At 44.8% G+C, this 21,852-nt stretch overlaps 1 protein-coding gene across 1 annotated transcript in view; it reads left to right on the plus strand.

Moving 5' to 3' along the window:
• LOC110975433 (integrin alpha-8-like) overlaps positions 1–21,852 on the plus strand; it is a 44,594-nt gene that overhangs the window by 19,739 nt on the left and 3,003 nt on the right. The window contains exons 5-27 of the mRNA XM_022227933.2: positions 3,687–3,751; positions 5,968–6,010; positions 8,629–8,715; positions 11,336–11,424; positions 12,210–12,316; positions 13,858–13,960; positions 14,630–14,732; positions 14,914–15,011; positions 15,476–15,569; positions 16,202–16,247; positions 16,567–16,671; positions 16,789–16,844; positions 17,244–17,398; positions 17,620–17,754; positions 18,270–18,334; positions 18,500–18,647; positions 18,865–18,948; positions 19,211–19,290; positions 19,510–19,602; positions 19,968–20,070; positions 20,191–20,352; positions 20,845–21,072; positions 21,485–21,586. Of these exons, the coding sequence (XP_022083625.2) occupies positions 3,687–3,751; positions 5,968–6,010; positions 8,629–8,715; positions 11,336–11,424; positions 12,210–12,316; positions 13,858–13,960; positions 14,630–14,732; positions 14,914–15,011; positions 15,476–15,569; positions 16,202–16,247; positions 16,567–16,671; positions 16,789–16,844; positions 17,244–17,398; positions 17,620–17,754; positions 18,270–18,334; positions 18,500–18,647; positions 18,865–18,948; positions 19,211–19,290; positions 19,510–19,602; positions 19,968–20,070; positions 20,191–20,352; positions 20,845–21,072; positions 21,485–21,586 (2,351 nt within the window). The remainder of the gene's footprint in view (positions 1–3,686; positions 3,752–5,967; positions 6,011–8,628; positions 8,716–11,335; positions 11,425–12,209; positions 12,317–13,857; positions 13,961–14,629; positions 14,733–14,913; positions 15,012–15,475; positions 15,570–16,201; positions 16,248–16,566; positions 16,672–16,788; positions 16,845–17,243; positions 17,399–17,619; positions 17,755–18,269; positions 18,335–18,499; positions 18,648–18,864; positions 18,949–19,210; positions 19,291–19,509; positions 19,603–19,967; positions 20,071–20,190; positions 20,353–20,844; positions 21,073–21,484; positions 21,587–21,852) is intronic.

A 21,852-nucleotide genomic window follows, 5' to 3' on the forward strand; every position in this document is an offset into this window, starting at 1 on the left:
AGTTTCTTCTCCAATGCGTAGCTTTTGCTAAAAGATCGTCGAGATCGCCGTATTTTGGGTGAGTGAAAAGCCAGGAGCGGCACATCGGAAGTTGTCAAACTTGAGGATCTGCAGCTGGTTGCATCGACTGTCGAGAGAGGGAGAGCCTGTCCTCTGCCTGAGAGGGCCATCTTGATGGAGTGTTTGACACCCTTGTAGTACATGTTTGCTCTACGCATTAGCAATGTATTCCTCCAGAATGGCCTTGTTTCTCCCCCCACACACGGCGACTAGTATCTCGGACCTGACGTACCATTCTACGGCAATCACAGAGCCACACAGGTCTGCCATAGTTCACCCTGAGTGTTTCCTAAATGCACCGACGAAGGCAGAGATTAAGAAATCAGATTTAACAAGTATTTGGAGAACAGATTTTTTTTTTGCTGCGCAAGGTCTGTAACGGCCTGCATTGCAAAGCTACTTTAATGACATTGCTGTTTCTTCTTCCCTGTTTTATGGCTCAGGGAATGAAAGGTTATAGGAGAGGAGATGAAGGAGATTGTGCAGGTGGAAGAAGGCCAGATGAAGTCTGTCTCCAAACTATGATGCCCTCTCAGGCTTTGGTTTCATCTTTGTGTCCACAGCCAGTCGAGGGATCTTTTACCCTTGGTATTCCGTTTCAAACCCTCCCGAATCCTTCCTGAAATAATCTGCTACCCAGGACACTCATTGTACGTTTGGTATGGCATCAAGCCCCCTATGAAGTACTTCTGACAGGGATCTAGATGTAATTCCCTATTAAATCTCAAAATAATTTCTCCCCGAACCACCTGGTGGATGTTTAAGGATCATAGAGGGGTACGAAAGACATTAAAAATCTACAGAAATGTCAGCTGAAGAATTTGATATTTCTGAAGAAAAAAGGGACCTTCCTTCAGCCAGATTCTTCAAGACACAGGTCTAGGAAATAAAAACATGAAGCCATCACCGAGGACAAAACTGAGAACTACAGAGATAAACTATAGTATTGATGGTTACAGAGCTCCTAAATTCAGTCATCAAGGACATTTTTGTAATGTTGGTGTCATGCCCTTGTCTGAATTAAATCAGGCGTGATATTTTTCTTGTTCTAGTAGTATTTCAGATTTTTAAGAATCTTCTGTCATTTCCGTTATTTGATCCGTTTTCAACATTTTGTACTGTGGTCATGACATTTCCAGGGGTCTGCAGAGAGCTTTTTCTTCTTTCCATCCAGGTCAAAAATCGTGTCGTTAAAAATAGAAGAATGGCTGTGTCATCCTCTGGGGCTCATTTTCTGGTACATTTTTTTGCCGTCATGATAAAACCTTCCCCATCCTGACCTACTCCCCTCCCCCGTTCCCTCCCTTCCCCCCTTCTCCTCCCCTCGAAGGGCCCCCCCCTAGCCCCTCCTGTCCTTTCCCTCGAGTGCCCATCCACATCCGTCCGGTGCATCAACGCATTAAGCCAGCAGTCAGTACCCCCTTGTAAACAAAACGTGTGATCTTGCACACCCGGTCTCCAGCTCGGGGTTTTTTATGCATGCTGTCATCGACCCCGGAGAGATCCTCTATTGCTCCATGACGTCAAGGGGCAACTCTCAGTAGAGAGGGGAGAGTCGTAGAGTCGTAGACTCGCAATTCAATTTCAGGACCAGTTACAGCTTTCCCGGACGGCGTGGGACATGTGTAAATGGAATTTGCGTGGTTTGGATTAAGGACAAATTCAGCTTCAGCGTTTATTCAAGACACGAATGCAGAATGCACGTCACCAAAATATATTCCATTCTGAATTTAAGAATCCCCACACGTTATTTGTGGACATTGCAACATCCTTGTTGTGCATCAGGAAGTATTTTGGCAATGCTGTATTTTTTCTTAACAGAAAAAAAAAGCAGTTTACGTTGACTTGATGTTATGGAATTGTTGACCATGCCCAACTCGACATCAGTTTAGAATTCCTACCTGTACACGCTTGGAGTAGTGTTCTGCCCTGTCATGTGCAATCTGGGCATGGAAGTGTGAAACGCTGTGACATTTCCATAAAGCTGATTCTGGTAACATGCCATGACTTGCATACCAGACTGCAGATGAATGATATCACAGTCCTCAAGTCTGTATGACTGGCTGCTGGTTTTTGTCTCAGTTTGCTTATTAAGGGGAATTAAGGTTCTGGAACTTGTCGCTGAAAGTAAATGTCGTCGTTTGGATACTACACACCTTCAAAGCGTCCACTTGACTGTTTCAGGAAACAGGATTTACGTCGTAGTGATGTTTCATGGTAGTGCTGCTTTGAGAGAGAAAAATCTCAGAAATTTGAAGCGCTATCGAATGAAAAACAAATGTTTCAATTCTGTCGAAAAATGAATCTCATTTGGGGATTTGACGGAGGAATACAGAGTCATTAGCCACATAGAAGCATTGTGTCTCTGGTATTTTACTATGCTGTAGTCAATGTAAAAATTCTGGTTTACAGAAGTCGTCGTTGTTTAGCCTAGGTTTGTCTCTCCTTTTTGTGCGTGTCTGTGTATTTCTTTTTTTGGGGGGGGGGTTACACAGTGATTATGTGACAGATAAACTGATATCTCACAGATGTTCACTAGCGGAAGGCATTTTCATAATAATGCGTGGATTTATTCATTTGATTGTCTGCTCCGTTCTCCACTTATTCATGAACTGAGCCATTGCACTGCCGTTTCACCTGATGTATCCTCGTTCATGCTGTTCATCTCTCCAGCGGTGTATTTTTTCATACACTTTGCATGTCCGGGGGCCTAACAATAACAAGTGGATGGAACAATTTGCAAGGGGCCAAGAAAAGACAACAAAATCAGTCACCTTTCAACCAACAAACAACGAGGAGAAGAGAAGGGGACATGTGTGGAAGAGTGGGGACTCCAATCAATCAGCGATAACTTCCCCTGGTCGAGTCGAGCTTCGTCCCTGCTCCAAGTCGGTCGGTTTGAGTTTATGGATCCCCCCGTTTCAATCAATACACAGCGCAGTGGGACGGAAGTGCGGGTCTTGATTTGCCCCCTAGGCGAAGCCACTCAGCCGGGCTCAGCAGAGAGAAAAAAGGGGGGTTGGGAGGGGGTCACCCTCTGCTGCCCGGTGCACGCGACGCACGGAACGCCTAATGGACCGAAATGAGGTTTTTAGCAGGGAGAGGGGTGGCTTGAGGGGGAGTTGTGTGTGTGTGTGGGGGGGGGGAATCCGGTATCAGCAGGGAAGGTTCAGTGCTGAAATCTTCTGCCAGAGTGTTGGTGGAAGTCCATCTCGGTATTTCTGTTCTCATGCGGACAAAAGCGTAACAGCAGTCACAGATGAAGTGGCTCTTCCGTATGCCTGGGAGGGCTGGGGGAGGGGTGGGATGGGGTGATGGGAAGACCAGAATAGAGTACATGCTTCTTGTTACTTCGGCGCTCTGAGCCAAGATCTGATCGGGTTATTCAAATACAACAACATCCTGCAGTAGTGCAGTCGACTTCTCCAAACATCCCTGACTGTTTTCAGGCAAACACGTCAGCGGTGTGGCTGGGCAATTGGAACTGCTTTCTGCCCGTTTTAAGTTTCTAGAGGGGGAGAATCCGAAGGTAATCATGCCACAAGGCATCTGAACCACCCAGAGGAAATGTAAATGCCCAACTTCTTGGTTCACTTTGCAGTGTGTTATTCTGTTGTTCATTTCAGTTAAACTCTGGGGATTCAAAGGTGTGACGCATTGTCAAGCAGGCTTCAGTGCTGAAATTACCAAAGTAAGTAACCATGACCGCCTTCTCTCAAATTAGAGAAATAGCATTTAGTGCTGGTTTGATTTCTTGTTCAGATCTGAAAGCTCGATTGAACACAACAGATGGGTGTTTGTGCACAATATCTATGCTCAATTACTTGCCATATCAGTAAGTTGCCTGTGCCAATGGTTGATCATTACATGCACACACGTGATGAAAACAAATCAAGATATGAGTATGCATCAAAACAGAATATGGCAGATCATTTGGATGGGGAGAGGTCTTTCAAATCCTGTAGAGTTTGCCTCTGAAAATGATTTTCCTTACTTTGAAATTAAATGTTGAAATGCAGAGCGATTTACACTTTTACATTTGGCCCCTCGAAGACGTGTGTTTCCACAGGAAGTGAATGAAGACCATTTTAGCAAGATTTTGTAATGTTTGTCTTTGTTATGACTCGCTTTTAAAATCATTTCGCTTTGATTCATATGTTTAAAAATACCGATTCTGTCCCTCAAACAACATTGGTTGCACTGGCGTTTCACACCTTGTGTTCCCTCGAGGTTTGCCTTTATTACGACACCTGCGTCTAGGCGGCCAAAAAACATCACTCTGGTCACTTGAATTAAACATGCCGATTGTACACGCGTAAATGCATCAGTTTTTTATGCTTCACCTCCCACCGCAAACGGGTATTCGCACCTCGGCAACGCTTTCCCAGTGACAATCGGGTTTCATGCGTCGGGCGCACTGCAACGTCGGCAAGCCCGCAGCAGATGGGGACCCGGCGGTGATGATGCGTAACATCATCACCACCCACGATGGCCACTGTGAACTGTGTGTTGGGACTAGTCCTTGTTAGTCCCTGGCCTCGCTTCACCCTTTGTGTCTGCGTGTGTGTGTGAGAGAGAGAGAGTGAGAGAGAGAGAGTGGGTGCTTTCTTTCTAATGAAAAGCGTTGCAAAGAAACCCCTGTGCGTTACCATGGCAATGCCCGGAAATGTCAGAATTAGCTCCGGCTTCTTAAACCGTTTTTAGCCTTGTCTCATCTGAGATGGAAATCAATTCACATCTGACATTTGCGAGTGAAGGATTCTTCCTTGGGAGAAAAAAAAATTGTTTGTTGAATCATGTAAATGCCGCGAATGAATTACGTTAATGCCGTTTTATTTTCAGAGATTAGATTCAGATTTTGAAGTGCATGTAGTTGCATTTCCTAAAATGCTTCACTGAATTTCAGCAGTTGCTGCTCGCAGTTTGTCTTTGCTTTGTTTGGAACATATTGGTCAATTCGGGATGAGGGAGCCAAAATGACTTCACCAAGTCCGGTGCTTATCAAAGAGGGTGCTAAATTGAATTTGGATGCATGTAAAGACACCACAGAAATGCTACAACAAAGTATATCTCTCACCATCTGCTTACAATTTTTTTTTTCCCTTCGGAGCGCATGTACCTACCCTCCCTCCCCCCTTATAATTTCTTTCAGCTGACATTCTTCAAAATTTATGACTTAACATCGGATTAGCTTGGGCATCAGGAAAACTCTTAAATGGCAGTGTTGGAGGCCTCACCGCACCACCTCTGACATTTTCACCTCGTATGTTTTTCTGTGTTTTTTTTGTGTGCAAAATAACGATTAGATGTCTATCATCTGATGCCATATGAAAAACTTGAGCCGAGGCACATGGGTCGTTAGTCGCGCTTCTTCAAAGCCATCAAGTCTGGAGTCGGTTACAGCGAGCTCCATTTGCATACGCGCATGTACGCCCGCATTCATTAAAGATGATGCTCACAATAAGGGACCAAAAAAAGAGAGAGAAAATACTGGCCTTATCAAGCTCTGTGTTAAAAGTAGCAAAGGACAGAACTCTTGATGGTTGGTTTGATGCTAGGAAGAAGGGACTGATTTAAACTGCTTCCAACTGGAATGACATGGAGGAGAAGTTGGGAAAGACCTGAACTCGGTAGAATCTTTGACCGGAAGCAGACAGGGAATCTTGGGCTGTGATTGGAATATCAGTCCATCCTTGATGTTACTCACTAAAATATACTGGTGCCGATCGTGCTGAGTATTTCTGACGTCAATGACATTTGGTGATTTGACTTTTGCTCATCTCTTTGCATATTTACTTGGAAATGGCGTGCAAAGATACAGGTTCTCATTTCACCTATTATCAAAATCTCTGTTTCCAGGAAAATTTCTAACAGTTAATAAATTGGTAACATTTGGGTTTTTTTCAGGATACTCTCGTTATGGGAGCTGCTGGAAGTTTCTATTTACAAGGTAAGAGTGAGTTAAAAGGCTTTAAAGAGAGAGAGAGAGAGAAGACGGGACTGTCTGATTTTTCTTTCTGCATTTGAGATCTTTGTCTGCTGTTCATTCCACAAAACAAAGGTGGAGGCACTTTTTTTGTGGTTTGAAGCCTTCCAGTGCCTGTCACGCCCAACCCACAATTTCCCGGTAAACATTTATACATAGTTCAGCAATGGTACAGCATGGTGCTTCCCCTAAATCACTTCCTCAAAGAACAGATGACGGGAAATCCACACCTACGTATTATTTGCTAAATTGAAAATGCTTCCTCTGGTTTGCTTGATGTGCCTGGTGTTAGCGCAGTTGGAGTGTATCACAGCTCTGTCATGGGTGGGGTCCGCGGGCCCCGCCCACCTTTGTACATGTACACCTTTCCTTTCCCCAGGTTACCAAAACCGCTTGGGGAGAAATCCTGGAAGCACTGTTATCGAAATCCAACTTGTAAAAATTATTGCAAATTTATCAAACAAAGAAAACAATTTTCTTAACTTTATTTTTCCGGTCATGGAAGGAGAGATTTCCAGACAGTGTTCTTCATCTGCACCCCTCCCCTCCTTGCTTTGTCCCCTCCCCTTGGCCCCTTGCCATTCCCCTTTCCCCCTTCCCTTGCCACACCACTGCCCCTCCCCCTTCTGCACGGCAGTGCCAAGGCATAACGCCCTCACCCCGATGTTGTGATATCGATCAGCCGGGTGACCTTTTGTGGAGTGACAGATATCCGCAGGTGTGTGGGAAGGAGAGATAAAAAAAAAAACAGAATCTTTTTTTTTTGAAGGTAGTTATGGCCATCCATAATAAGTAGCGATATGAAAGGTCATGTGTCATTCAGGGTCGGATCTATAGGGCGTGACACCGAGTTGACGGAGATTTGCTGTTAAAGGGAAAGGACTGATATCCAAATGTACAGGGTTTAAACTGAGAGTCTCTCTTAAATCTTGACCCTTGTCCTTGCGGGAACTGGGCCTCGTATTCACACTTACGGAGGGCTTCCATGAAGCTTAACCCTCACAGTTGTCAATCTTTCAATGATCTGCCTTGAGCAGAAGCACCCGCCTCATCCAGTCTAACCCGGGCTGGTCAGGAGTGTCTGTTTTGTTGGCGGCAACACGCCCATAAGGTGTGCATTTCATAGTCAGCGAAATGAAATTCCTGCCAAAGGAGCATCCCTTGCCAAGAAAATCACGCCCTCTCTTTTGTCCTGCTGGGGGGGGGCCCATAGGAGGATTGAGGATCATTAGGTCACACACCCGTGACTACTGCTCTGCTGCCTCTTTCAAAAAAAATATTTCAGTGATTGATATTTGTGACCACTTCAGCACATGTTAAGATAATGTGTCTTAAAACTTACTGTGAGGAGACTCAAAAATGCTGTTTAGCAAATGCTAGTGCTTTGTACCTGCGTCACAATCACAGAACTCGCAGGCTCAACAGGTTCTGCACAATGACAGTAGAGAGCACCAGAGATGGTATAGCACCTATGGCGCAAGATGGATAACTCTGCCCAAAGGGTGTAATTACCATGGGTGCCATTCTAGCAAACGATAGGCCTGCGCAGTTCACGGTAATGCTTGAGCGCAGGCTCACCAGGTGCAGGCGCCTGCTACGGCACCTGCACCTGTGCATTAATGTGCATTGGGCAGGCGTATCGCTTGCTCAATTGGCGCGGATGCGATTACAATGTTTTACGTGTATTCATGGTGAAGTTCACCATCTTGCGCCACTTTGCGGCACCATATGATCTTTGGAGCACACCTTGTTATCTATTGAAAGGACAGTTTGTTTGCAAGCACACACTGTCCACAGTTTACACAATTAGCACTAACCTTACATACCTAGTGTGGACTTGTGAACAAAAGATGTCCACACTATGCAGGAAAGGAAGACGTTCTGTGGACTTACACACGTCCACAGGACGTTTCCCCTTCTCTGAAAAAGAAGTTTAGAGGCATTTTGGGGTAGGGGTCATCTGTCGTAAAAGAAAGAGGAATAGGCAAGGAAACCTTGTACAAAAAGCCAGCTGAAAATTGTGTTCCCAGTTCAAGAAAAATGAGTATTTTCACTGAGTTTCCTTAACTGCGCGAAAAGACAGGAATGTCCACAGTAGGTATGTAAGGTGAGTGTGCGTGTGTTTACCAGTGTGCAAAGGGCTCTTCAGTACAAAGGTAGTCCTCCAGTACAGACAGCTTTCATCCAGACTGTTGAGGAGATGTCCTTTGCAGGTCATTCTCACGGCAAGGCCGAAACAATAGAACTTGTCTTTGTTAAAAAAGAATAGACTTCATCCAACTGTGACCCTTCCCTGACCTTGTCGGTCCAACCAGGACAAGTCGGCAGCCAAACCCGTACTTGTACAAACTTCATCATGATGCTCATTCGTCATCATCTCGTGTGGGGGCTCCCTACGGGTAATCACTCGCAAATGTTAGGAAATTTAATAACAGCAAAAATGTCAATATCCCCTCCAGTGGTTTGTGCTGTTGTCACGGGGTTTGACGGGAATATTTATCCTGGGTCAACATGAGGCAGCTGACCTACTTTTATTTTTGCCTCTTCTCCTTTTGTTTTTCTACTTTTTTTCCTTATTGCAGGTCAAATTTACGTCCAGAACCTCACGTCGAATGCTGCGCCGTTGGCCACACCGGAGTTGGACCCGAAGTTTGATGACAGCTACAGCGGTGAGGCGTTTTTGTCCATGGAAAATGTAATCGGTTCACTCTCTCGATTGTGAAGTGAATAAGAATAAGCTAAAAGAAAAAGAACAGAGGAAGACAAAACAAAAAAAAACCTACGGGCATTCAGATGTTGATTGATTGTAATGGAAATTGGATTGAAATTGATATTGGCATGCATGGGTGTCATGGTAACTGAAGAGGAAAGGGAGGAACCTGTCTCCCGTGGGAGACAGCTCGAAAATGCCCCCTTCACACTGGTCATTTTTACCAGTTTGTAACTGATGAGCGCTTTGCCCCCTCCCTCGGAAAAAAGGGGAGATTTAACCCCCTGGGAAAAAATCCCAGTGAGATCCGTTCGATGTTTATATTTGAGAATAAATATAGCAGAGGCAGAGGAAGTAGTATCACAGAAAAGAAAGGTTGACAAGGTGGTAACAGAAACCATTTGTTTCGTAACAGTGCCAGAAAAAAAAAAATTTGCTGACGAGTTTATCGGTACGTTGGGTTGATGCATGGGATTAGACTAACATTCACAGCTCAAACTGCCAATTCCCGGCCCCTTTCCCAGTAAAAAATGTTCTTTGAAAATCTGGGGGGTTTTTTTCCACAAAGCAGTGCTTTCTGGCCAATATTTCTGCAGAATTTCCTCTCGTCAGTTCACAGAGAAACCGTTCCAGGATATATGTGCGGTCAAGGCCAGACATTTAATCAGAAATTAAAAGTGTATTGATTTCACGGTAAACAGGAGATGATCGGAGCTGGTGTAAACCGACCCCTGAAACCGACCCCTGAATAACGAAACATTACCACAGCACTTATTGGAGAGAATGTTGAGTGCTTTGTTTGCGTATGACTGGGATTACTCAGACACATGTGCAGTATAACTTTATTGCCCTGCTTCTCAAATATTTGGAGCAATAAAACATGATCCTTTTACTGAGCCTGTGGTAGTCTCTGTTGAAATGACCACCTGTCTGCCTTGCTGACCCCGTGGTCTTCGGCCACTCCTAAAAATGTACCAGCAAATATGGGGAGGAGAAAAAGCCTTGGCCCGCTGCCTTAACTGTGGAGAGGCAATCAATTACTATGGCTCTCACCTTGGACAAGGCCACATTGTAGGCTTCTCTCCAGACGGTCATCATTGAGGATGGTATAGTCTCGTTTCAAGACCGAGATTCAATGTGCTAGGTGCCTGGGCCCTGCAGTTTATGCAACGGCAAACCTGGGCTAAACTATAGAAATCAGTTATTTGATGTCACTGATGTTTAGTCATTTAAACTCTGTGGATTGTTGTCGTTGTCAATTTAGTTGTCTTGAATTTCAGTAGTGATCTACCTCACAAGTAATGCTATTATGCAAGGGTTGATTCCCTCAAGGTGTCTGGTCAGTGAGCTCTAATATCTTTTCAAAAATGGAAATAATATTTTAAATAATGTGAGAACTTATTAAGAAAAATTTTGTTAAAAATTTTAACTGCCCCTACCGTTCCTCCCCCCCCCCTGAACTCGACATCATCAAAGGCCGTTTAGGACCAACTCAATGCAAGTTTTGAATCACTCGGAATGGAACTCTGTAAAACTGTATCTGTGCGGGCCATTACCGAGACGCCGATTAAAAAGCGCTGTCGTCGGGCAAAGCGGCATTAGTTGCCATGCTACGGAAGCTCTGGGTGATTTATCGCCAGCATTGCGCTTACAAAAGAGGACGCAGGTGGATCATTAGTCCACAGATGCTAGCGAGGGTGCTGCAGCTCTATTGTCAACTGAATAATTCATTGTTCGCATCGAATGTGCTCACTAACAATGTACAAGCCCATAATGCCGATGGAGAACCGTACATCTAGGAACATGCAAAGAGGGGCCCGTGTCTAGCTTTTATTTTCCTGAAAATTAAGGAATTTGAAAACATGACAAGGTCTATTTGTTTCCTGTAAGGTCACAATCTCTGGTACGATGTTAGAGTTATTTCTTACGCTCCCAAACTCGCGGGAGCATGATGAGCAGAAGGGGGTAAGATTTTTATTCATTCTGTGTTGGGAATTGTGTCCTCAGAAGTAGCATCGCGAGTCACTTGGCTGTGTGAGTTGAGACTTTCCTTGGCCACCTGTCTCTCATGAGGAAGTTGGTTTATTTGTCTGAAGATCACCTTTCACTTTCACCACCTCTGGTTTTATTTTCACGCTCCCGACGCGTGCGTGTAATCACGACCTAATTGACTCTGTGCTAAACACCCAGAGGGTTGCCAGAAATCTCTGGGTGTCGACCTTCTCTGAAAATCTCGCCATGTTTCAGAGAAATCGGCAAGCAAGGCTGAAGGGATGATCAGTTTGTAACATTTCTCAAGCTTGAGGGAAACTTTCAAGATCAATGTCTCTTTGGGGGGAGCTGAACTACAAAATACTTCAAACTGTCCGGTGCCTTTAATTTTAAAAAGAGATTCCACCTTTAAAAAAAAAAAGATCCCACAGCATGTTATTGATACTGATGTCTCTCTCAACCCCTTTCTGAAGCAGAAATACAGACGTATTCTTCTCTGTAGCCACGTGGATCACGGATAAAAGTCATGGACCAGATGGAGCAAGTCATGACTTATTTTTCATTGGGGTTTTGTGTTTTGGTTTCAGGCTTTGCTGTGGCACTGGGTGATTTCACCGGTGACGGCCAACCCGAGTATGTCGTGGGAGCACCGAGGGGAAATTATCTGACAGGCAAAGTGAGTAACACAGCAGGGAAACGATCGGGCCTTCAGTGGAAAGGGAAAGTGACCCAGCTTGTTTGTTTTCCTTTTTTTAGATTGAGGAGTGTTTGTTTGGTGGTCTTTGTTTTGAAGGTGGAAATTCCCCCCCCCCTGAAGCCTTATCCCGTCAATTCCGTTCATTGTTGTTGTTGTAGCACAATTGTGGATTTTCTTCCTTGTAAGGGGGGTTTATTCTGTAATCACTTCACACGGTGAAGATTGGCTTTTCACAAATCAACATAGGGATAGTTTGATTACAAGAAGAAGAGTTTGTCAATTGTTAAGGAACACTTGTTCAGTTTATACTCAGCTTTTGTTTCTGAAATAAGAGCAATATTGTCAATCATTCCATAACAACCAGCATTTAGTGCTGTTCCCGTTTGGAGTCACGTACAAGTCAAGCAAGCCTTCGTTTTTGACCCCCCCTCCTTCAAAGCCTTCCATAAAGTTCAGGACCTTTCAAGGAAATGATATATTTGAGAAACATGTTCCAAAAAATGTTTTCATCTCCTAAAATGCCCCCCAAGTTCAGTCTTCAAAAAATATGCCCTCCTGTAGATACATATTCTAACCCCGCTGCTCCCCATAAAAAGCACAGACATTTTGTTGGAACCTCTCACATCACTATCCCAAGGTACTGAGAACAAGTTTTGGGAAGGCCAGCTGCTCCCTCCTAGAAAATTGCTAGGGCCCTACTTTGAATGAACCCAAATATTGCAAAGTTAAGCTAACTCACTATCGATGTTTCCTTTGCCATTCAGGTCACCATCTTTGACAAGGACTTGCAACCCCTTGCAGAATTGCAAGGGGAGCAGATTGCCTCATACTTTGGCTATGCAGTGGTCGCCGAAGACGTCAATAATGACGGGTAGGCATGCTACGATAGCAGAGAACGAAAATTCCCTTACGCATGACAGCAAAGGGGGCGTTGATTCATTGAAACTGACCTTCCCTTTGTGCTCCCTCACGGAGGATTTGTGCCTGAATTGTAGTTTGGTGGTTAAGGTACTTTCCCAGACCTTTGCTTGGTTACTGTAAAATGTTGTGAATTTAGTTTCCCATGTTCATTTTACAAAATGTGGAAAAATAGGGGTCCTAAACTTCTCTTCAAATTTATAAATTTCCCATACAGTTGTTTTGTTTGTTTTTACAGGAGGAACAACCTCCATTATACAAGTATTTTCTTTTCATAGTTTAACGTGAAGCCACAACTCTGCATTTTGTGCTGGACCAGAAGAGCTGTGTTTCTAGAAAAAAAAAAAAGCATGTGGGATCGTATTCAGTATTCAACGTGTGTTCTTCTCTCTGCATGGAGCTGACAGCACGTTGCGTCGGTCAATATTTTGTTTGGTCATCGATTCATCCCGATGACTTTGATGGGAGGAAGCTAGTTTCACGGGGGAAATTGACTGAACAAGTGATATGCATTTGTGGAGTGCTGGATGGGTTCAGACTTCTTAGAGTGGCCAACCGGAGCAGTCCCAGATGTGTTAGTCCAGCACTTTGCTGTCAACATGCCTCGTCGACGCGAGGCTCTCGGTTGGGAGCGTTTGTTGTCCTTGTGGCCATTTGTCAACGTTTACATTGCCTGTGTTGCTAGGATTGACGCTCGCCGGTTTCACCTCCCTGATAGTTGTAGTGATGTTTGTTATTTTTGGTGTTCTTTTGGCTATTTGAGTTGGCTCACTGCCGCTCTCGCCCCGTACACCTCCATTAGAACCTTCGGGGACAAGAGCTCTGTCAGATGGTCAGAGGTGAGACGGCAGGATTTTCACTGGATTGGCTTCACTAGTTGGAAAGCAACAAAGCGTGGGTGTAGAGCTCCTTTTTTTTTACCCCGCTGTAAGCTCTCGCGAGAGAACTCAGTTTGCCGTGTAAATAATGATTACTTTGGGAAGGGCAAAAAGGGAATTTGCGAACAGTGGCCGTATCCAGAAATGCCATCATCTGTGCATTAGTGTACATCCCCTCTGGAGTCAGCTGCATTAGACTTTCGGCCAACCCCCAGTCAAACCTGGTCCAGGAGTAAATATAATCCTAGCACTGGCGAGGAGGTGGGCATCAATTGAGTTTGCCCCAAAGTGAATTTTACAGTTGTCATGGCAACTGGCGCAAAAATTCTTCTTCGGGGCGACAAGCATATTTAGATGTTTTTGTCAAGTTGGAGTTTGTAAAGTTGAAAAGGCTGTGCTGTAACGTAACCATGTTGGCATGACGACCACTCCATCTTATTGACCTGTTCCCTCAGGATGAGATATCATTTGTTACCTTGGCAACGGGGAGTCATCTGAAGAGCTTTGCTTGACAAGGAAGCTGAGACAGTGACTCAGAGAGTCACCTTAAAAAAAAGTCTGAATTTAGTGACATGAATTCTGTTTAAGCTGTTGCCTGGGTTTATACTCATTGCAGGTTGGATGATGTCATCGTTGGAGCACCCATGTTCTCTGACAGGCGGACAACGGTTGAGAAATGGGAGGCAGGGAGGGTGTACATTTACTACCAAAATGCAGATGTGAGTCCTTCAGTTCCATTTTTCGTAAACGTTAATTGAAAAGTTTCCCTTTAATCCGAGGCCGTCTTGAATCTTCCTGAATCCTGACAAAACCTCTTACACTAGACCAGTGGCTCTTTCTAGGATTGTACCCCATGTTAGGTAACGTTGGAAGGGTGTACTGTCCTTAGTTGTGCAAAATCCTCTTTTTAAGGAGCTTTCGGTGTGTTAGCTTTAACACGGTGAGGGTTTGCGTCAAGATTTTTGGAGCTTTGTAAAATATCATTAGGGATCAGAGAAATGCTGATGCAAGCAATGTGTCTTGTTTCAAAAACAATCTTAGCCATGACTTGAAGTGTAGTGGCGGAGACTTTTTTGGACACAATTAGAAAAACTAACATTTGTAAAAAAAAAACAATCAGCAGTTGTTTGTGGAGAAACCAATGGAACATTGAGGATTGCTTCCCAAAGTGGCATCACAGTTTTGCTCATGAATATGGAAATACTCATTAGCATACAAGCAATAAGGGAACCAAAAGACTCTTTGAAATTGTGAAAAAAAATTGACAGCAAGGTTAATGGAGAAACAAAGGTGTATTTTACAAGAGGTTTGTGTTTAAAAAAATACATTGCATAAACCCTCACAAAAATGGTTTGACTTTTGGATTTTGGTTTTTTGGGGGATTACAGCATAGTTTTTCTGAACCAAGTACTATCACCGGTGAGATGATAAGGTCACGGCTGGGGTCATCCATCACGTCGTTAGGAGATGTCAACCAGGACAGTTACAATGGTAAGAATTGGCTTTGATTACACTTCATACATATTTATGAGCATTCCTCCCATTTCATTGGTCTGTGGTCAGACACAGCAAGCCAGTGGCTCCCCGGTGGTAGATGTGCTATTTTTAGCCACAGCCATGGCTTTTGAACAGAAACAGACTAAGACCGTGTTCAAATCATCGTTTATGACAGACGTGGCCATCGGGGCACCGTACCAGGGTGACAACCAGGAAGGTGTGGTATTCATCCACCTTGGGACACCAGACGGACTGCGGCTCAGGAGCACGCAGGTAGGTGAACGCACTGTCCAGTTGGTTGTGGGCTGAACAAAGAAGACTGACGATAGGGGGCGTCGGACTTTAGACCACGGGAACAGCTTGCCACTGCAGTACTAATCAACTAAACCTTGTACATAGCCCTGGGTTGTTGGTCAGCCCAGTCGGTTGGACAGGATTTAAACATCGGGCCCTGTCTGACTACGACAGCCAGTGTGTCTCTAGTAATCATGTGTACTGAAAGCAAACCAGTCTGATGCTAAAACGTGCATCTCGTGTTGCCAGGAACTGATTTTGAGTTCAGCGTCCAGTTTTCAAGTAAACTGAGTTGTAATACTGTTGACCACTTTCTTTCTTATTGTAGTTCCTAGTGAGACAAAAATATTTCAGTCGCCATGTACGTGCCTGATTGTTTCTGTTTGCCTGGTCGCCACTTGTTTGGATTGGAAGAATAGGTGTTCTTTTGTATTTTACGTCAGGTTTTGAGAGCAGCTGATTTCAACCTTCAGAATGTGACAACATTTGGCTACGCTTTGTCTGGAGGGCTGGACATGGACAAAAATAAGTACCCAGGTAGGCAGTGCCAGTTATGCCTCGCCCGAGAACTGAATGCAACAAAAAGGTGAAGAATTCTGTTGAAAAACGTGCCACCATTCTTGGGCCGTGTCCCAAACGTTGTGGTTGTGGCTTCAAATAATGCACATGTTTATGGGAAGAGGCCGTAGCCTCTAGCCAGTGTCTTCTGTGGACGGGCGTGCTTTCTCTAGCCACAGTCAGGATGTATGAAGACTGCCTAAAGGCCAGTTCATACTTCAGGCGAATACAAAAGCGAAGCAAACTTGATGTCACACCTTTGCAGGGAAATTTCACTCGAGTTGAACTGTGCTCGACCTTTTACAAATTTGCAACGTGAATATTTGATTTGACGTCACAAATTCGCATTTGTGTTCGCTTTCACTCCCAAGTATGAACCGGCCTTTACCTACAAGCTGTAGTCTTAGGCTTTGGAGTGCTGGCAAAGTGTCACTGCGGTTGAGGTGCTGCGTTACCCTTCATCCACACAATTTCATTCTTAAAGCATGTGAGCACTTTAATACTCAAAGGTTCCAATCGTTTCTAGTATTCATTGTGTGGACTCTGTCAGGTTCTATTCATTTCTTTCCCGATTCATCAACCGTCTTACCATATTCTCCTCTGTCTCGCAGATCTGTTAATTGGAGCCCAGAACTCAGATTTAGCAGTACTCGTACGGTAAGGACAGATGATGCAATCAAGACTTCCATCATCCATTTTGATTAAACAAGGGAATCACTTTTACTTTATTCTTTGAGCTTGAGAAAGGAACTAGTTTTTTAATAAGTCTCGAGGGAAAATTCCCTTGCTAGAAATTGACTGGAACATGGGATATTTTTAATTTCACGTAAATATTTTAAAAGTGTTCGTTATTGTGTGAAAGTTTGTTATTGTGTGGAAAAAAATTAAAAAGCCAAACCTTTGTTAGGTTAGTATTCAATCATTTGTTGTATATTCTCAATTATTTGGATTAACTGGTTTTCTTCTTTTTTTTCAGATCTCGTCCAGTTATTTTGTTAAAAGCTTTTCTCTCTGTTTCACCGGAGGGAATCAACTTGGAGAACAAGACTCACTTACTGCCTGATGGGAGTCTAGCAACAAGGTCATTATTAGAAAAAACTCTGATGACAATCTAGAAAAATAATACATAAATCAAATCACTAGTATTCAGTTTCATCACATTAAATCTTTTCTCTTTTCGTTGTTACCTTCTTTGCAGTTTTGAGATTACATCCTGTTTAACGTACAAAGGCAAACACATTCCAGACACTGCACGTGAGTAGTTCCATTCCATTCGACATCATGCCTCAAATCCTCCGAGACTCTTCAGAATTCACCAGGTTTTTTTTTTTTTGAGATTTTTGTCAAGATTGAGGAATTCCTAGTGTGGCCATTTTTTTTCCCGGCGCACAAGGCTTGATTGCCTGTAGGGAGCCAAAGCTGCAGAGAATTTGCTGACGAAGTTTGGCTCCTCCCTGAAACCGCAGCGCTGCCAGGCTGGCCCGGTAACGGCAACCAGGGTGTGCTGGGTTACTCCAAAAGATGAACCGAGATTTCGATTGTGGTCAGGGTTTGTCCTCAGCCGTCTTTCTCCTCAACTGCTTCCCACTTTGGCCCTGGCTGTGAGATTTTGTTTGTTTTGATTTTGTTTGCTGTGTTGTCGGCCTGTCGCAGAAATACAGTACAAGCTGTCCCTGGACTCCTTGAAGATGGTCAACCCGAGGGCGCTCTTTGCTGATGGCTCAGCCCCGGGAACCAACCAGGACATCACCAAAATGGAGCTGACCAAGAACACCGAATGGTGTAGAGAAAACCTAGCATATGTCAAGGTACAGTTCCTGCTTGCATGTGTGTCCATAAGCAAGATATGTTACCACAAGTAATGAGAAAACAACTGTGATAATGAAAGCTACACATTTTTTTCACTCCAAGTTCGATTGTACCACAACTTCAGTAAACCTATTTTGGGGAGGGTTGACGTCAAAAAGTTTCTGTGTGAAATTTTTTTTTTTTTTTTTCAAATGTGTTTGATATTCTTTTTCTGACCTAGGCGGGCATCAGGGATAAACTTCGTCCAATCTCTATCAACCTGGAGTACAGCTTGAACGACGAGGATGCCGTCTTCGCTCCCTATGAGCTGCAGCCTTTCCTGAGTGCGGAATCCTCCTCTGTCACCATGGAGCAGGTACAGAGAGGAAACTGTCCCGATTGGATCCCGGTTCTTGGATGGGAACTGTTCCAAGAGTTGAACACTGACTGGGTCCTGAAATCGCCCAGGGCTGACGCCCAGTAAACTGTCATATTTAGTTTCTCATCCACGCCCGTGTCTGTACTGTCAAAATAATTTCTCATTCTAGTTTCCATCCAACAGGGGTGTGAGAGTTCAGCTTTTTAGCCGATTTTAGCTTTTTTGGGGTTTAGATGTTGACCCTGAATTTCAGCTTTTTTGTACACCTGGTCTGTACAAAAGTATGGGAACTTTTTGCATTTCAGTGGCCACTCGCGCCCCTGATCCAATTAGATTTTTTGAAATGCATTCCCAGACTTTTGAAGTACATGTTTGGTTTGTGTGTCAGGAGGGCATTTTTCTGTTTGTCGACGTGTATAATAGCAAGGTTGATAATTTCCAAAGGTCCTTCTTTTCCCGCTCTCCAAGTGAATTGAATACTCGCGTCCTAACTTTCTTGGGCGTCTTTTCAGGTGTACATCAACAACAACTGCGAGGACAACATTTGTGTCCCCGACTTGGACGTGAAAGCATCCACGTGAGTAAAATGTGAACCAGACCAACCACAATTTCTCAGCGTTACGAAATGAGACTTTTCAGCTCGGGGCAAGCCAGCCAGCCGGGTTTTTCACGATTTTTTTTTGTTTCTCCCTAACAGTTGGGTGGTTACCATTTTTATTTCCCCCAATAATGGTACATGCAGGTCTACCAGTGATTTGGTGATTGGCAGTAGCGACTCCATCATCCTGGACATCGAAATACTGAACCGGGGAGAGGATGCCTTCCTAGCAACCTTGAGGGTCGTCGTGCCGACAGGGTTGCAGTTTGTGCGCGTCGAACGAAAGGAAAGCGTGAGTCGGCCAACCAATCAAATCTGAATTGTTTTTCAATTTAAGTATATGGTTTTTGCTTTTCATTCTCATTCGTATGTTTTTTTAGAAGAGTAGCGAAATGTTGCCTTCGTAACCGCTTGGCTTGGTGATTACATCTAAACATTGTTCCAACATACATCTTAGATATAATTAATCATATCTTCCCATGGGAAAAACCCTTTTTTTTGTGGCGCAGGATTTTTCGATCACTTGCAGCGATGATACAGAAGTGGATACCATCATCTGCGATGTTGGTAACCCACTCATCGGCGGGACCAAGGTGAGTAGGAATCCTGGATGCATAGGGTAGATGCATCGAAAAAAATGCACATTTTAAACGTTTAAAATTAGCCGTGCTTTTCCTGGACCGCCGAGGGCAGCGTAGCTGTGATGTCATCCCGGGGGGACGTGGTTCAGTGGGAAGGTTTCCTAGTTCCGTCATGAACCCACAATTCACCCTTAATTTACTTCGTCCGAATGCCAAGATATGACTGAATCCAAGTTCTTTACCTCAAATATCTCCATTTTGTTGCATCTTGCAGGCCGATTTTGGTCTCAAGTTCTCCAGCTTCCAACTGATCGGGGACACGTCATCCGTCACGTTTGCTCTGTCGGCCATGAGGTAAGGGGGACCATCGTCTCACATTTGAACCCAAGTGTTGTGCCAAAAAAAAAAAATCTCAACTTAGGTACGAGGTGCAGATTGAAAGGAGCCCGTTTTTGTCCACTGGTCATGTTCGCTTCGATTGCTTGTGGAAACGTAACGTGAAAAAAACTAACGTTAGGCCTTCCTTTGTGGCTGCCGTCCATTTCACAACGTTTCTGCATGTTTTGTGTTCAGTGAAAACTTGGAGGCATCCCCAGATAAGTTGATCAACAACTACCTGAACATCACGGTGGGAGTCAAAGCAAAAGTAGATGTGGTGCTACTGGGGTAAGTTAGTCTGGTCATTTCGAATCAAATAGAATTGTAACAGTGTCTGACGGAAGGTTTTGTGGCGGAGGTTGGAACGCGTGGACTCAAAGAAAAACAGATTTTACTGACAAAAGTTTGTTGGGTGTTTGGGACTAGTCAAGCCATGTCCCTCAGCAAGGTACTCTACTACAGTCACAGGATTTAATATCCGGGGAGGGAGGGCTGCTGGCCGAGGAGATCCTACATCGGGGGTTCCTGCATTTTTTTAACGATGAGGAAATGAAATTCTGACATTTTGTCATGACTTAAGTACAGTTTGCTCTTTTTTTTTTTCATCCGTTCTGGATTACCAGCTCATTTATTGATTCCATCAATGATTTCAGGCGCTCCATACCAGCGCAGGTGGCCTTCACGCCCGACGGCATCGACAATCCCGAGATCATCAAGGATAGCGAAGCAGGTCCTCTCGTCGTTCACGTCTATGAGGTGCGCGGCAGTAATGTTTTTCAAGCATTTTGTTTTGGCCGTTCTACCATTTAGACACAGTCCCTAAGTTTTCCTGATGCCCACAAATCTACAGGATTTACGGCTTGTACTCATCCTCAGGTAAGCAACACAGGACCCAGCAATGCCGGCCGGACTTCCTTCGATGTCTCCTGGCCGATGCGGGACGAGGACGGCGACTTCTTGCTGTATCTGATCCGGGTGGAGCCCAGCTTAGGCAGTCGCTGCAATGTCCAGGGGGCCGTCAACCCGCTGAACCTCACGGTAAGCCTCAGCTTCGGTTGTTTGTTTCCTAAACCTGGCTGTCATTTCCTCTTTCAGCTTCACCCGGGACTCCCAAAACGTGTCGTCATCAGTTTGGCTGGAAAAAAGAGGCGTTAAATATTGCTCTGTTAACAGATAGGGCGTTATGTAAAATGTGCTACAGAAAGTGTTTAAGCCCGCAAAGATCCATAGCCTGTTGTGTTGTATGGAACTGAAACCTGAAGCAAAACTGAGCTTTAAGAATGAGTGCTAGTTGGACCCTAGTTCATAGAACCACCATGCAGAATATCGCTTACCACATTGATGTGTTTTAATAGCAAGAACCAGGAAGGTAAAGCAGTGTGCATCTTTGAAAGCATTTTTAAAAACTGGGGTTGGTATTTGGGGCTTGTTCCACTCTCAGCAGTTGTGCTTGAAGGTAATTGAAAAATTGGACCCAGGCTTCCCTGAAAAAAAGCATGTAGTCCTCCTTTTCCCCCCAAATGAATTCAGATCGAAGAAGACACCCAAGCTGGTGGTAACGAGAGTGTAAGCAGCACCCGTGACGTGGAGGCAGACCGGAAGCGACGCCAGGCAGAGCAGCCGGAGCAGCAAATAGGTAAGGCGGACTGCTCCACGGGCAACTGCCTGTCCATCAGCTGCTCCATCCAGGAGCTGAAGAGCGGGGAGAGCGAGGTCATCAAGTTTGTGGCCCGGCTGTGGAACAACACCCTGATCGAGGTGAGTCTTGGAGGTCTCGGTCATGCGTTGTCGGTTGCACTGAGCCTGGGCTCCAGCTGCCTCTGCCGGCCACGGCTGGATGTAGCTTTCAAGCCCCCCCCTCTCCAATGAAGGGGGGCCATCGACTTGACACATATCCAGGTCTCGGTCTTGGCAACATTTGCTTGAATTCTCCCGCCAGTTTGGTTGGAACCAAGGCTTGCATTGGTTGATTTCTAGATCCGTAAAGCCACAGTCTGAGACAAATGCAGGGTCTAGTAAACCTCTGCCAATAAATGTCACGGTGACCAAGAACACACGTTGCAGTCGGGATGTTTCCAGATATTGCAGTTGTGAGTTTTTCTCGGTCTTGCTCCAAACTTCTTCACCGCCATTTTGTTGACTTGCCGTTCCCACCTTGTAACCTTCTCAGACGGACTATGACCGGTTTGAGATTTCCTCCCGTGGTGTTGCCAGAGTGCTGGACCTTCCCTACGCCATACCCCCACCAGAGCTCCCCCAAGTCATGATGGAGGTAGGACTGTTGGTCTGTTAGCTCCGCTTGTCATCAGAGAGACTCTCGGGGACGACATGAGAAGGGGAGGGGCATTTGATAGAGGGATCTTGCCTTGACATTTGAAGTAGTAATGGTGTTGTCAGTCAGAAGAATCCTTAGCCGGCTACGGCTCGTGATAATGTACAAGTCTATGGGAAATGGAGTCAGCCACCAGCCGGTGGCTCTCCTGTAGGTGGCAGTGTTATTTCCAGCCATAGCCATAATTTGGACACAACCCGTCAGTT

This window comes from Acanthaster planci, linkage group LG17 (genome assembly GCF_054643075.1).
Source record: "Acanthaster planci isolate LZ-2023a linkage group LG17, COTS_SCS, whole genome shotgun sequence".
Classification (NCBI taxonomy): domain Eukaryota; kingdom Metazoa; phylum Echinodermata; class Asteroidea; order Valvatida; family Acanthasteridae; genus Acanthaster; species Acanthaster planci.